The sequence below is a fragment of the Condylostylus longicornis genome, unplaced genomic scaffold (assembly GCF_029603195.1).
Source record: "Condylostylus longicornis isolate FDR11 unplaced genomic scaffold, ASM2960319v2 ptg000040l, whole genome shotgun sequence".
NCBI lineage: Eukaryota > Metazoa > Arthropoda > Insecta > Diptera > Dolichopodidae > Condylostylus > Condylostylus longicornis.
In genome coordinates this window covers 2809421-2825157 of record NW_026578009.1, presented here as the reverse complement: position 1 = coordinate 2825157, position 15737 = coordinate 2809421, and the positions used below count along the sequence as shown (strand labels likewise).

The following is a 15737-nucleotide window of genomic DNA, read 5'->3' as shown; positions in this document are numbered from 1 at the left end:
AAAGCGACTCTTTATGTACATATAGGGCATCTTATTAATAGCATCGAAGTAGGAAATATATATTACTCAAAATTTGTATATTATTTTTTAAATTATTAACTGTATGCATACAACGTCCGTATTAAATACTCTTTTGAGTAAATAGACATATTATACGGTATGCTTGATAAAATTAAGGTGCACCATGTACTTAATATTCAATATGGGCCAGTACCTTAAATTTTTTTCAATTTATTCAAGTAATTACAAAGTAAGCTATATTTTATACTTTATTTGCATTTTAAATAAGTAATTTACAAATTTTTGAAAAGCTTTTTATTCAATGGAATTTATTATGATTCATTTGGGTACTTTAAATTAATAAAATACTGAATTACATACATACGTAACTACCTACATATACAGTATAAAATTAAAAAAATAATATATTTACTAATAAGCTTATCTTATCTAAACCGCGACTTTATTATTTGATTAGAATTTAAACAGAAGTTTAAGGAATACGAGATGTGTACAAATTAATAATGAAGCAATTTAATATAATTTCCGAAAATTTTTTAATTTTCTATAATATTCGTTAATAACATAAATGAAGTAAAACGATTTTTAAAACAATTCAAAAAATTTATATTTAACTTGAATTCTATAAAACTGCGTATATTATTGCATTATGGAACTCAGTGTTATTATCAACTTAATGAATAATATTTATTTCAAATATTAGTTTAACACTCCAAAAACTCGAAATGCTTCAAATATGAAATGTTACAATATCAAATCAAACCATAGATTTAGCAAACAGTTAAATTCTTTAAAATATGTCAAAACATTTTGAGAAATTTATGCGATATATATGCTCACTTATGTCGTTTAATTTTGCTTAGTTATATAATAAGTATAAATTGAAAATAAATGTTGTCTTAAAAATTTATTTAGACTTGAAAACGAAACTTTAAGAAAAACATATCTTCTACCACTCAAAATTTGAAATTACAAAATTACTTTAAAAACTAATTTGTATGGGTTTGGAGTCTACATAAAGGTCTTGATAGTGTAGTGAAAATAAATAAAAGCAAAAAAAAAAGTAAAAGCTTCCCAAAATTTAATTTAAATTTCGACACTATGGAATCATATAATAAATAATGATATAAAAGAGAACACATTTAATTTACAAATTACAATCGTAATAGAACAATGATACTCTAGCTTCTCATTCCGATCAAATTCTCACACTAATTTTTGAACGTGATTTGAGACGAGTTTTTATTTTTCTTACATAACAAAACTACTCACTAGAGGCAAAAACTCAAATATTTCAATATATGTAAAATATTACAGTTTTATTGAGAGAAAAATTGTCGCATATCTTATGTATGAAATTATAGTTCTCTTATATGTATATCATTATTTACTCAGTACTTGATTTTTATACTGAAAATAAAATGAAAAAATAGAAAAAATTTTCAATTCAAATTTTTAAATACAAAGCCGAGCTTTATCAAATATTTTAATTGAATTTTTACATAATGTTGTATGTATATCAAAAATGTAGATATAATTTATTGATTTAAACTCTCATGTATGTATGTATAACATTTTGTATAGACATGGAGATAGATATCTATACCTATACTAATTTTCATTTTATAAACGCGCATTTTATTCCATTTTCATTCAAAATAATTTTCTTCATTGATTATTCAAAGCAAAGCAATATAAAAGTAGCTTTATTAATTAAGCCCAACGGCGGCAACAAATCAAGAAAAATATCATTGATCTGAAATTGTTAGTTAATACTGGAGAATAAACGTATAACAATCTTTTCTTAAACAAAGTTACCGATTCAAACTGTGATAATATTAAAAAGCTTTTAAATGCTGTTGTTATCATTGTACGATAGAAATATATAATTATTATTGGAAGCTTTTTGAATTATCTTGAATGTTTCCGCCGATTCACCTTAGTACGCGTAATCACATAGCTACATAAAAAACATAAAAAAAAAAAAAAACAGAAAACTATTAAAACAAATTAATTAAAAGTTTATAAATCAATTTAGTTTTGAAAAAGTTTTTCACCATGGCACAATCATGGTGCGGAAAACATGATAAAAAGAGAACATTTACATCTCATAAACCTGTTATCTGTTATGATAAACCGGCAGCAGCTTTAGTATCTCGAACTGAATATGATCAAAAACGATATGATGCTGTAATGGGAACAGCTATCGACACATTTATAGTTCCAAAAAAAACTGCAAGGTTTTTATAATCTTTTTATATACATACATACATATACATAGTATTTTATTAATAAAAAAATTTACATACATAATATACTTTTATTTACATATTATTATATATAGAACATGGACAATGCAAAAGGATGACTTATGTAGAATAACATTAGTTGAAGGATCACAAGTTGGTGATATTAATATGTGGAACTTAGAAAATCCAAAAGAAAGATTTTATTCAGGAAAAACTAGACAATTACATAGTACACATTTAAAAGTATATGATAGATTATGGAGTTGTTTACCATATTTAAGACCAATGGCAACATTTGTCTTTGACACACTATGTGAATATGGAATCGATGAAGATGGTGGATCTCTTCATGATGTTATAGGTACAAGATGTGATGATTATACATATAATTTAATAACGGGTAAAGAAAGATTTGGTAGTTGTCATAGTTATCTAACAGAAGCAGTTAAAGAAAGAGGTCTGTCAGAGGAAGATGTACATGATGTTTGGAATATTTTTATGTGTACCGGTTTTACTAAAGTAATATTTTCAGATTTATTCAAATTTCTACGAAATATTAAATTAGGATTTATTAAATATTTTTTTAGGATACTCACCAATATTTTTGTAAACCAAGTCCAGCAAGAAAAGGTGATTTTATTGAATTTGTTGCCGATATGAATCTTCTTGTAGGATTAAGTACATGTCCTCAAGGTGATGTATCAATTCCAGTAGGTTTGTCTGTTCCAGATGAAATGTGCCATCCACTAAAAGTAGAAATATTTAGAAAAGACGATTGTTAATAGCAAATTAAACTGAAACAAAATTGAATTCGAACATAAGAAATTGATTTCAATTTTTTGTTTTAAATGCATTTTTTCTTTGAGCATTGGACACCCCAAGATAACTTAAAGTATAATTATGTGCTATGACGGATTTTAAATAGAACAACAAATTTTAAAGCATTTAATTTGAGTTTAATTTTGTATGATAATAAAAAATACTTTTAATTATTATTAATATGGAATGCTTCTGAATTTGAATATACTCAGTGTTGTATATGCAGAATGAGTTATATAAGCTTGCATAATATACGAATGTAATTGTTAATTATATAGTATAAAATTTATCTTAAATATTTTCAATTCAAAAATAAAGTGCTCTTAATGAATTTATAAATTATGCATTTTATATTTAAAATAAAGTGCTATGATACTTTGTACTTTTATAAGATAACATTGAACTTTGTGAGTAATTAAAAATAAAATAAAGTAAAATGGTTAAAGATATTGATTAAATTAAAATTGTAATAAAAGTTAATTTTAATAGAATTGTTGCCTGCCGTTTCTTTGTGTGTGTAATTTTGTCTTCAGTATTTAACGATACACAATTACTGTGATTAAATTCATGGGAATATAAACTATAGATTCTCTGAATACAATGCGAAATTTTCATTCCATTTTTTTTTTTAAAGTACTTTGAAGTATTTCTTAAAATCTGTAACGCTAACGTTCTTATTCTCTAAATTAAATTTCACTCTGTGGCGTTTCTGTCAAAAACAATAACTGCAATATATTCTAAAACACTATTAAACTGTTGCTCGAGATTATTTTTAAAAAACTACTGGGAAGGATTATTCTAAAAAACTATCGAGTGATAGATATTATCGTAAATTTTTTTTAAAAATTTATGGTGGACACAAATCTTTTCCAATTTATTGGTTTGTGGATATACTATTAAAGGTTTTATAAGAAAAAAATTCACAATTTTGTTCACAATAATATATTGATTTATAATTTAATAATTTATTAGAGTTAACTAACTACTAATGGACATGTAATATCAATAAAATCAAATTATGAATGTATTCTCTTTTGACTATTTTTTGATATTAAAATACATCAAATAGTTCAGTTTTGAAATTTAAATTGAAAAAATTGTTGATAAATTTGCCACCAGAATGCTCTGACGGAAAAAAATTGCAATTGTGAATTACAATATTAGGCTATGAGACATCATAAATATGTCAATATATACAAATTTATGTACATCAATACATCAAAATTTATTATTTACTTATTTGGTTTTTGCATTTCCTATATTATGTTCTTTTTTATTTTGAATATTTTCCGATTAAATTTTCTTCACAATAAATTTTAAAATTGGAAAGCGGAAAAAAGAGATTTTAAATCTATAATTGTTGCTCATTTACAAAAATGTTGCTTATAATGTACAACTATAAACATTTGCTACAGTAAGATATGTTTATATGTTCATAGAAAACGTCATCATAAATGACATCGTTTTCTTTTATCTTGTCGGTGATTTAGAATAAAACTAATAAAAGTTCTAATATTTTTTCCACATATTTGAGCATTTACACAGCTTTAAGTTATAAATTAATACAAAAATGGTTACTTTATTAAATACTGTAGATACTGGCCATGAAGATATGATACATGGTGCTGAAATGGATTATTATGGGTTAAGATTGGCTACGTGTTCATCTGATAGCTCAGTTAAAATTTTTGAAATTAAAAATGGTTCGCAAATTTTAGTAGCGGATTTAAAAGGTCATCAAGGACCAGTTTGGCAAATAGCATGGGCTCATCCAAAATTTGGTAGTATTTTAGCATCGTGCTCTTATGACCGTAAAGTAATTATTTGGAAAGACGATGGCAATTGGACTAAATTGTAAGTTTTATTAATTGTCTAGATTGGGAATTGATGATTCAATTTTTTTTGTATACATAAGTAATTTTTTTTGTATACATAATTTATAAATACATATATTTGGAACGTAAAAAAAAAAAAATTTATATTCGCTTGTGTTTTAGATATGAATACAATAATCATGATTCGTCTGTTAATTCCGTAGCATGGGCACCATCCGAATTTGGACTTATGTTGGCATGTGGGAGTTCAGATGGTTCAATATCAATTCTATCATGCAATACTGAGACAGGAAATTGGGATTATAAAAAAATTGCTAATGCTCACACTATTGGTTGTAATGCAGTTTCTTGGTGCCCGGCTACTGTACCTGAACCAGCTTTTGATGCACGTGCTGCAAAAACACCAATTGTTAAACGTTTAACATCTGGTGGTTGCGATAATTGTGTAAAAATATGGAAAGAGGAGCAAGATAGATGGGTTGAAGAAAGCAGGTTAGAAGCACACTATGATTGGGTAAGAGACGTTGCTTGGGGACCAAATATTGGTTTAAATCGTCATCAAATTGCTTCTGCATCCCAAGATCGCCATGTTATTGTTTGGACTACAGATGATATGATAAAATGGACACCAATAACATTACACACATTTGATGATGTTGTTTGGAGCGTTAGTTGGTCTGTTACTGGAGGAATCTTAGCAGTTAGCGGTGGAGACAATAAAGTCAGTTTGTGGAAAGAAAATTTTGATAATCAATGGATATGTTTGACTGAAGATGCCAATACGTCTAGTAATTTAAATGAGCAAAGAAATTTGTGAAGTCAACTTAGAACGACGTAGTAGTTATTATTCTTTTATTTAAAATTCCAATTAAAGTTTGAATCGAATTATCAAAAGTTAATTTTATTAAATATGCGTATTATTAAACACCATCATCTAAAATGTAAAATTGTTAGAAAATTCTAAATAAATCAGATGGAAATTAACATATTTTTTGAGAATTAGTAATAATAATGAAAAGCAAAAAAGATTTCAATTAAATTTGAATTTATATTTTGATAACGTATGGTAGATGTTAAGAGCCGAATCACTAAATGCTGCAAATATTATTACAACTAGTAAAAATTCGATTTAAATTACAATTTTTCAATTATCACATAAATTCTAGATTTTTTAAATAAAGTTTGTAAATCCATAAATATACAATCTCGTCCAAAGTATCGAAATCACAAGTGGTATTTTGCTTATATTTTATTTATTCAAACTGTGGAACAAATTTTAGTAATAGTCAAACTTTACTTATAAAATCTAAAGCATTTAGGCTTTTCAATATTTACTAGACACCAAGGAGCTTGCTATAGTTTTACTTAAGTGATTACATGTAAACAAACTGCAGAGAAAATTTAGTTTCTCTTTAAAAGTTTTAAATTTACATTGTTGAATTATAGCTCAAATGAAATATTTAAAAGGGTTAGATCTAATAAGGTAGGATTTTTATATTAATAAAAATATTTATTAATATTATTAATATTTATTAAAAGTATAATTATTAATAAAATATTTTTTTAATATCATTCTTAAACTGCTATTAAGACAGATTGTAGGGAGGTAATAAAAAATTAAAAATATTCAAATTTTAAAAAAGTTCAATATTTTGCATCAAATTTTGTTGGAATTGAAATGCAGGCATCGAAATTTTTTTTGAATTTTTTAAATATAAATTGATTATATTATAGAAATTCAAAACTTAAAGTTTCAAAAAAGAAATTGCAATAACAAAATTGATTTTTCTATTCCTCACTAATTTTTCTAAGTTTTCTTGATAACAGCATTGATTTTAGAAAGTACTATAATAATAGGTTATACAGCAGCGTAGAGTGTTAGAATTTCTATAAATTTACATTTACATTAGAACTCGGAAAAAAAAACATTACAAATGAACAAATGTATGTTTATAAAAAAAATGTTATACGGACACTTTTAGTTAATGCAGTCAATATAATTTTATATTGGGAGATAGTTATTATACTCTTAGACAAATATTTACAATGTATGTAATATGTAAGTAGGAACATACATTATGTAAAAATGTAGATACACAGCTATGGTCAAAATAATAGAAACACCTAATATTTTTGTTCATAACAATCCCAAATCATTATATTGCCGCCACCATGTTTTACGGTTTTGCGCGTGAACCTGGGGTTTAATTCAGTATTTGGTGGACGTCTAACGAAGGTAGGAACATCTGGCCCAAATAAAATAATTTTTGTTTCGTCCGAACCAAGGATATTGCGCCACTCCTTTACACCCTCTGGCCCGCTCCACTCCGAATGAGTGTTAGCAAAAGTTTTTCTATGTTTAATATTGTTTTTACTGACATAGGGAACTTTTCGAGCTTCGCCACCAAATAAACTATTTTTGTTCAACATTCTTTTAAAATTGCTTTTGAAGATTTCAATTGGTCTTTTTTTACATATCATTACAATTTTTCTGTTCAGTTTTTCACTTGTTTATTGCTTTCTTCCTCGTGTTTCAGGACTTTTATTACTTTTTAAAGCGTTAAAAACTAAATGTACTGAACGTTCAATAATTGTGGCAATTTCTTTTACACTTTTTCCTTGGTTTCTTAAGTTTTTAATTATTTATTTTTCCTTAACAATACAATGATTTGATCGACCCATAATTTTGCAATATTTTTCCAATTTTTCAAAAAATTAAATTATTGTGATTATTATAATTTAAATATTGTTCAATATTTGCTTAAATAATGTAAAAAAAAATTAGTTTTACTCATCAATAAAGCTACATTCGTCGGGTGTTTCTATTATTTTGACCAGATGAAATACGGTATTTTTACTTTCAAATGGTGAATTCCGGCAGATTACAGTTTTTTAGTGACAATAAATACATATATTCACAATTGAACATAATATAGCAAAATAATTTTGCAAAAGATGGCATTTAATTCGAATATAATTTACAAAAGATATAAAAGAAATTAAAAACGTATATTAAGTGTTTCTATTATTTTGACCATAGCTGTATGTATGTATTTACATTGTTTTTTGTACTTATATTAAGTACATTGTGACCCTGATTATCGCTGTAACCAAGTTCTTTCTTTTTTATGAATGTCCTTATTTTTGTTTAAATACTTGAACAAGAACATATTCATGTATATAAAATAGAAAAAGGAATATCTGCAAGTTTTCCAAATATTTTTTAACCTCAACCTCAAATTTTAATAATTTTCCAGAATTTATTATTATTTTTTTTTTTCTGGAAAGATACATATAGTAGGTGAGTGTGAGTGTATTTAAATATTTCTTTGAATATATTTCGTACACATTTTTTTATCAATTCCAGTTTCCCTCCCAGATATTTTTTTGTTATTATAATTTATATTTATATTTTATTCTTATTTATATGTGTGTCTGTTATTATATTTAACCTCGTTTTCCAAATATAGATTGTGGAAATATCCGTGAAACATCTAGAGCTATTGTAATTGAAAGGAATTTTGTTGCACAAACAAAAGAGGTTCAACAAGTCGCAAATTTAATTTTTTTTTTTCGTTTTTTTTTTTTGTTATATTGGAAATTTTGTAATATTTTTATTCTACGAATTTGAATGGAATGGGAAAAGGATAGTATTCTCCTTTTGTTTTTCATTTCTATTCAGATTTTCTTTATTAAAAAATCGAGCGTAAAATTTGTACAATATTTACGTAAATGGAAATGCGCATGACTATTGTTACCTGAACATCCTGTTGCTTCTTTTAACTTCTTTTATTGTTTATATATTTTTTTTTATTTTATTTGATTTCTGTTTAACAAAAAAACCTGTGAACCTTCAACCAAAGTCTTAAATTAACATACGTTCATACATAATAATACATTACATGAGTTCTCATTATGTATGTATAGAATGTAAGTATGGAATGTAGATATGTACAGAATAAGTATACGTACGTGTTACATACATACATATGTTATAATTTTGTATTAGATATTTGGATGTTTGTTTAATAAACAAGTTGTTATGATGTGTTTAATGACCTAGATATTTGCTTAAAAGTTATCCATAATTTTGTTTTTTCAATTTTATTTTTATTTTTGGATGACCATTTCGGATAGTTGAAATGTTTTATAATAATTACCTGTAAAATAATTCAAGAGGAACTTTCAAAAATTGTCTAATTTAATTGGCAAATAACTTTTAATATTATTTTAATCTTTTAAAATTGCTATTTTTATAAGAAATTTGCAAGAAACTTTTAAAGTTTCTATTAAGTTTACAAAATTATACAATTAAATTAAATTGAGTACATTATGTATGAACTGTTAAAATTAATAAATGATAAAACTGGTAACTGATAAATCTGAAAGTTATCAGAATAAAAAACTTGTATTTTTATGTTTTTTTTTTTTTTTTTTTGGTATATAAGGCTATTTAACATAGGGCATCTTATTGAAATCATAGGATTTATGATTCACTTTTATACACTTAATAAATTCGAGGTTATTTGTTATAGTTTTTCTTTATGTTGAATTTAATATTTAAAGTTATAAATATATATATCGTTTTAATTTTGTTGGTTCAATGTCGAATGTTATGGACACGTACATACTTATATGGTAATTTACTTTTATATTAATATTTTATTTTATAATATTGCCATATAAGGGAAGCTATATAATATCAAATATAATTTTTATAGTGACCTAATCAGTGTTTGAATCCAAGATCCTTTGATTGAAGTACTCGTGTCATAAAACAGGTCTTGATGTAAAAATTAGCGAGATAAAATAGCATAAGTTAATTGAAAGAACCTCTGAAGTTACTCAGTGTAATTTTCACAAAATTCTGTTCGGAATACTTTTATTTTTTTTTTCTAAACAGACAATCTGAATTTTTTCCAAAAATAAGGGGAGTTGATACTAAGACGAGAAGATTTAAAGCTGTACTATTATATTCTTTAAAAGAAGGAAGATTAAGTCTTGCAAATGTAAGAACTTAAATCTTCTAATAATAAAATTATGAACTTTTATCATTAAAGGATTCTTGTCTATTATTAAATTTAAAGTTTAATATCAATTTAATAACAAAAAATAAAAATATTAAAAGAAATGAAAAATTTTACTTTCTATAACACCTAAACATTTTTAATTTAATAATTCAATTTTTTTTTTTCATATTCAAAAAAAAAAGAAAAAAATTAATTTATTTGCAACTCTTCCTATCGGTTTTATTAAAAATATTTCTTTTCAAAGTAAAATTCATTTCCTGCTGTCATTTAACAGAAATATTTCCTCTATGCCAGTATGTCCAACAACATGTACTCGTATATGTAGATATATGTATACCTGTGAATCTATAAAATAGATCAAATTTTTTTTTTATACTTTTATAATAATATAAACGTCATCATATTAATAAAAGATACACTTGCATAATGGTGTTCCCATACTATATAGGCATCCTTTATTATTTTTTTTTTTTTTTTAGAATTTTTAATTAAAGTACAATATTAAATTATAAAATATAAGAGTAGAATGAATTTAAAATATTGTATACCTATATTATTATTATTATTATTAGACTCGATCTATTATTAATAAATTTTTTTAATTTTTTTATTTTTATATTATAAAATTTATATATTTAGGTTAGGTATATGACTTTACACTGAGAAAAAAATTTATCTTAATTAGAATTTTTTTTTAAAAACAAAACGGACACATTTAATTATATTCGAAATCAAAACAATCACACTTTATAGCAAAATTTTCACTTCAAATTTATTTACTACACTCTTAATTTTTATTTTGAATGTAAAATATAAAATAATTTTAGAAATATATTGTAGCTAGCTAATATATCTTAATATAGCTATACTTTTGAGCCATTTATGAAAATAAATTATCTAGTTAGAATTAAAGGAAAAAAAAAATTCTGAGTGGGCTACAAAAATTTTGTATATTTTCAAAATATTTTTCGAGGAATTGAGAAATATTTATAGCCCATTTCAAATATATTGTTTTTAATTTGGTAATGTTCTAATTAATTGAATAACGATAAAATTGTGTCCATTAAAATATTATATTTTGAAAAGCAAATGAGGATTATTGCCAAAAGAGATATTTACGTACTTTTATAACAACATTCATATATCAAAATTGGATTAACTTTGGATGGATTAATAATGGAAACTTTTAGTTTTATATTCTCCAATATAATTGAAATAATTCTAGCGCATTTTACGAGTTATAAAAATATTTTATTTACAAAGCAGAAATTTATTCTTCGAAATGTTTTATGACCACTTTAGCGATATACTTTAGATTTTTTTCCAGTGTATATAGTTAAAAAAAAGCAAGCGCCTACACACCATTTTTATTTCTAAACACTTATTATTTTGTTTATTACAATTGATTTGTTTTTTAATTTTGGTTTTCATTGTTTTTTCAAAATGCATTTCTATTGTTAAACTATAAAGGAATGGGTTACAATGGGCTCTTTTTTTTTATTGAATGATTTTATTAAAAATTCATTTAATTTTTCATTAAAGAAAAACATTTTTTTTTATTGATATGTGTACAATTTATTTGTATGTATTTTTGTACAATATGAAATGTTTTTGTTAGAATTTTTGTTATATTGAAAACTTTCACATATACGACTATACGATGATTATATTGCGTAGCACAACCATCATACAATGTGATTGTTTCCTCAAACTTTTGAAAATAAATTTAATAAGAATTTTTCTTTTTCATTATGAAATAAAATCGATTTTAAAGTACAAAATGATTTTGAATGTCAAGTAAAAAGAAGAAAAAACTTTATATTAATTTTTAAAGGATTGATTTCTCTATATCACATAAAGTGTACACATATATACAGGGTACATTTATGTGATGTCTCGTATCTAAGTAAAAAACATCATACGATATTCTATAGGTCATAAATTTTTATAAATGTTATACAAACTTGATTGGTAAGTTTAACATTTGAATAACGGAAAAAAGATACAATTTGGAACGGTCGTCGAAGGTTGCCTGACTGCTTTACTTAATTTACAAAAACTTAATAATTCAAATTTTTCGAATTTTAAAATTATGAGATTTTGAAATCTGAACAGATTCTAATTAATGTAGACATTAATAATAAGGCCTCTATTCTGTGGTTTACAGGCGAACAGTTATACTTAAAATTTCAAAAAGAAAAAAAAATCAATCGAAATTGCCCTTAAGCCCTTGTAACTTTGAACGTGTAGAACTGTGAACACGGTATCCATACAAAATTTGTGTCTATTCGTGTGGGTCTATAAAATGGTATATAGGGTGTGTCGTATAGTTTTATACGAACAACCATGTGTATACTTGTATATGTTTGTATCTATATACACATAATCGGTAATAATGTGAATTTTCTTCAAATAATTGAAATTTTTATTTCTTTCTTTAAAATTTAATTTTAGGTATTCGTCTAAATAGCTATAAAAATGAAAAAATAAAAAAAAAAATAGTTTTACAATATTTAAATTTGAATGTATGTTAATATTCATTATATACATATATATTTATAATATGTGTACTCTATGTAAAATTAGAGATTAGAGTTGAAACGTTAGAGTTAAGACAATTTCAGTGTTAGAATGGTGAAAATTGATTGATTAGTAATAGCCTTAAAGTTGCATAAGGTTACAATATGAAATATTTTCATTTTTTTTTTGTGATTAAATTTTTCGTAAATTGAATTTTTTATTTCAATAGCTAACTATTTCAACTGAGAAAGAAAATGGAAATCTATTAGAGATAGAGAGTCTGATGTTTTGTTTAGGTATAAAATACATTATTTCTCTAGAATGAAATTTGCATCTCCTTTCCTCTTAAAATTATCGCATAATCTCTAAAATACAACTTTTGGATAAATCATGTTCAAATACGAGAAATTTTTAAATTAGTACCATAAATTTGGATAGGCAAGAACATAATGTCTTTTATCATCTTCTATTTTCCTTCACAAACTAATCGTAATTTTCCCTGCTATATATACTTGCCGTATATCGAAATTATTTGAAATTTTTAGTATTTCAAAAATAAATTTTCACAATTAATTCGGATTTTCTGTGAAAAATAAAAATGAGCCTTGTCTCCATACGAAAGGCATACAATAGTATATATCATATAGTAATGCACTTAAATAGCAGATACCCTCTATATATCCTATTCTAGATGACTTGTATATTTTCCGCTTTTATTGGTGTACATTCTTGGTTTATTAGAGTTTTTTCTTAAAAAGAAATTTTTAGATGCAAAACTAAAATGCTGAACGCACATTTACGCGACATGCAAATGCCTTTTGTAATAGAACAAAACAGTTAAAAAATTTTCTCAAAGCACAAAAATGTCAAAGAAAATTCACCATTTTATGAAAATTGATTGCTTTTTAGCATTTTTCCAAAACAATTTTTGAAAAAAAAGTTTAACTCGTTTACTTTGCAATACTTCTACGCCATTGAAGATAGAAAACTGAAGTTTTTTATGTACATAGATCTTTACTAGAAACTTATTTCCGTAGAAGAAAATTTTTTCCTGTATCCCCCCCCCTCTAGAAGTTATACCCCCCCAACACCCTAAAAATGCCATAGTTAAAACTATTTATTGCAGTGAAACCATAAAATTTTTCAAATTTTTGATGTTGTTTTTCTTCTAGACCCAAGGTTGTGGAAGCCTCAAATTTTACTAGCCTTTACGCACTAACAAATAGTTTATTTCGTAGGAAAACATTTTTTTTCCATCTCCACCTCCTCTCAAGTTATCGCCTTTTGAAATTTTGTAAAATTTTAATTTTTAAAGCCTTGTATTTCCGAAACCGCAAGCTTTTTCAAATTTCTATAAACGCAAAAAGCTAACGGTAAAAAATATAATTATTTTTCTTAACTCACGCAATTAACCCATAAAATCGAGCATTATGTTAACCCCTCTTTATACATTAATTTTTGCTTTATTTCATAGACTGCATGAATCGTTCATCCTAAATATATGCAATCCTAGAAATAGTTTCGTATATGAATAAAAAAATTTTTAATAGTGTGTTAGAATTACATAGACTATATTTAAAAGCAGTATTTTCACTAATTGTTGAAGGGAAAAGTGCTACAATACAAACCATTGGTTTGACCCAACTTTATTCATATATGTATGCACGTTTATTTTAAATAAATATTTTAGAAAAAAAAAAACAAGTTGAGATCCAAGAATTCAGAAATTTTATTAACAATCTTCTCAAATATATTTTCCGAATTCAAAAACTAATCAATGATTTTATAACTAAGTCACCTTTTCTTTTAAAAAAACTAAATCTTAGGCTGTAGAGTAATTTTTTTTGTTTCTAGACACAATATTGGTATTTGCACATAATTTCCTCATACACATTTTCATATTCTATACGATACATACATATATACATAGATTATGATCATTAAAATATCTTAAAATGTCTTAATTAAATTTTATGTGTCTCTTTTGTGAAAACAAATCATAAATTAAATTCCGTATATAAAAATTTGATCCTGAACGTATATAGTATTTCAGGGGCACGTGTAAATTTTTGTTTTTTCTATTTTTTATTTTTTTTTTGTGTATTACATTAGCTTACAATTTTACCGAAAAAAAAAATCATCTGATATTTTAGTTGTTGCAGATATTCAACATGTTTTTTTTTTCAACATAAAACGCACTCCATTACAGGCATATACAGAGTCTATGAAAAAAATTTTAATAAGTTTGCAGATTTTCATGATTTTAAAAATGAACCTTGGAGATATTCTGTTAAACGATATTGTGTTTATGTACACTTTTATATGTGTTATTCTGACATGACTGTGTTATGTCTGTTAAGAATTGAAGTATATAGAAAGAGATAAAAAGGACATTTACACGAAGTGATAAAATATGATGGCATGCTGTTATCTCTTCTCTTATATATTTTAACAATAATAATAGTGTCTGTTCCTCTCAGTTGTTTTTAAATCGGGAAAATTCTATGTAATGCGCATGTTAAATTATTACGAGTATTACAATATTTTCCTCAAATTATTTATTTACACCGCGTTTATATAAGAAGAAAAATTGAAAAAAAAAAAATTTGATGAATTAGAGAGTATTGGATAAAGTAAATTTATTTTTGTATATATATATATATATATATAATATACAAATGGCACATGTACAAAAGAAGGACACAATTTGTGTGTTAGAGAAAATGTAAGGGAAGTTTTGTGTGTACTTAATTTTATTTTATGTTGATTATTTTTTTTTTCTTTTAAAATCAATTTTATTGTCACGGTCAAAAAAATTTTTTTTTTTTGCTCTCTTTTTATTAATCACTGTTTTTGCTATGATTTTTTTTTTTTTTTTACCGCATTTATTCCTTAGTTCGGTTATTTATCATGTAGTCAAGGAGTTCAACATAATTTTTTATATTTTATACAGAAAAATTTGATATTAAATGAAATTTGATATTTTTTTTTTTTGATTTTTACAAATTGAGTATTCTATGGTTGCGAGTAAATTTAAATAAACCGATTCTATGTGGCAATAACGCAAAGCGACATAAGTCTATAAAGTCTAAGTGGTAAATAATTTCAGGGATGATTCTGTTGAAAAAAAAATTTACAAAATTCTTTCTACATAAAAATGAATGCTTATAACTTCGGAATCGTGTGAAATAAAGTAACCACTGCATCCTTGTTTTACAGATGATTGATTGCTCTTTGTTTTCAGTCTTCAAATTAATTTGAAT

The 15737-nt window shown here is 24.7% G+C and overlaps 2 protein-coding genes across 2 annotated transcripts; both read left to right on the top strand.

Annotated features, from left to right (window-relative positions):
• Positions 1-1627: 1627 nt before the first annotated feature.
• LOC129609641 (uncharacterized) lies at positions 1628-3428 on the top strand. The gene is made up of 3 exons (XM_055521696.1): positions 1628-2261; positions 2366-2789; positions 2858-3428. The coding sequence occupies exons 1-3, from the start codon at positions 2080-2082 to the stop codon at positions 3050-3052; spliced, it is 801 nt and encodes a 266-aa protein (XP_055377671.1). The 5' UTR covers positions 1628-2079; the 3' UTR covers positions 3053-3428.
• Positions 3429-4539: 1111 nt separating this feature from the next.
• LOC129609694 (protein SEC13 homolog) lies at positions 4540-5908 on the top strand. Its single transcript, XM_055521798.1, has 2 exons — positions 4540-4943; positions 5087-5908. The coding sequence occupies exons 1-2, from the start codon at positions 4660-4662 to the stop codon at positions 5739-5741; spliced, it is 939 nt and encodes a 312-aa protein (XP_055377773.1). The 5' UTR covers positions 4540-4659; the 3' UTR covers positions 5742-5908.
• The last annotated feature ends 9829 nt before the right edge of the window (positions 5909-15737 follow it).

What these genes read in the sequence shown, in the direction of transcription:
- LOC129609694 (XM_055521798.1), top strand. Translation starts at nt 4,660, where the DNA reads ATGGTTACTTTATTAAATACTGTAGATACTGGCCATGAAGATATGATA. An exon ending in GATGGCAATTGGACTAAATT is followed by an intron (nt 4,944 to 5,086) that starts GTAAGTTTTATT and finishes CTTGTGTTTTAG; the next exon opens with ATATGAATACAATAATCATG.
- LOC129609641 (XM_055521696.1), top strand. Translation starts at nt 2,080, where the DNA reads ATGGCACAATCATGGTGCGGAAAACATGATAAAAAGAGAACATTTACA. An exon ending in GTTCCAAAAAAAACTGCAAG is followed by an intron (nt 2,262 to 2,365) that starts GTTTTTATAATC and finishes TATTATATATAG; the next exon opens with AACATGGACAATGCAAAAGG. An exon ending in TGTGTACCGGTTTTACTAAA is followed by an intron (nt 2,790 to 2,857) that starts GTAATATTTTCA and finishes ATATTTTTTTAG; the next exon opens with GATACTCACCAATATTTTTG.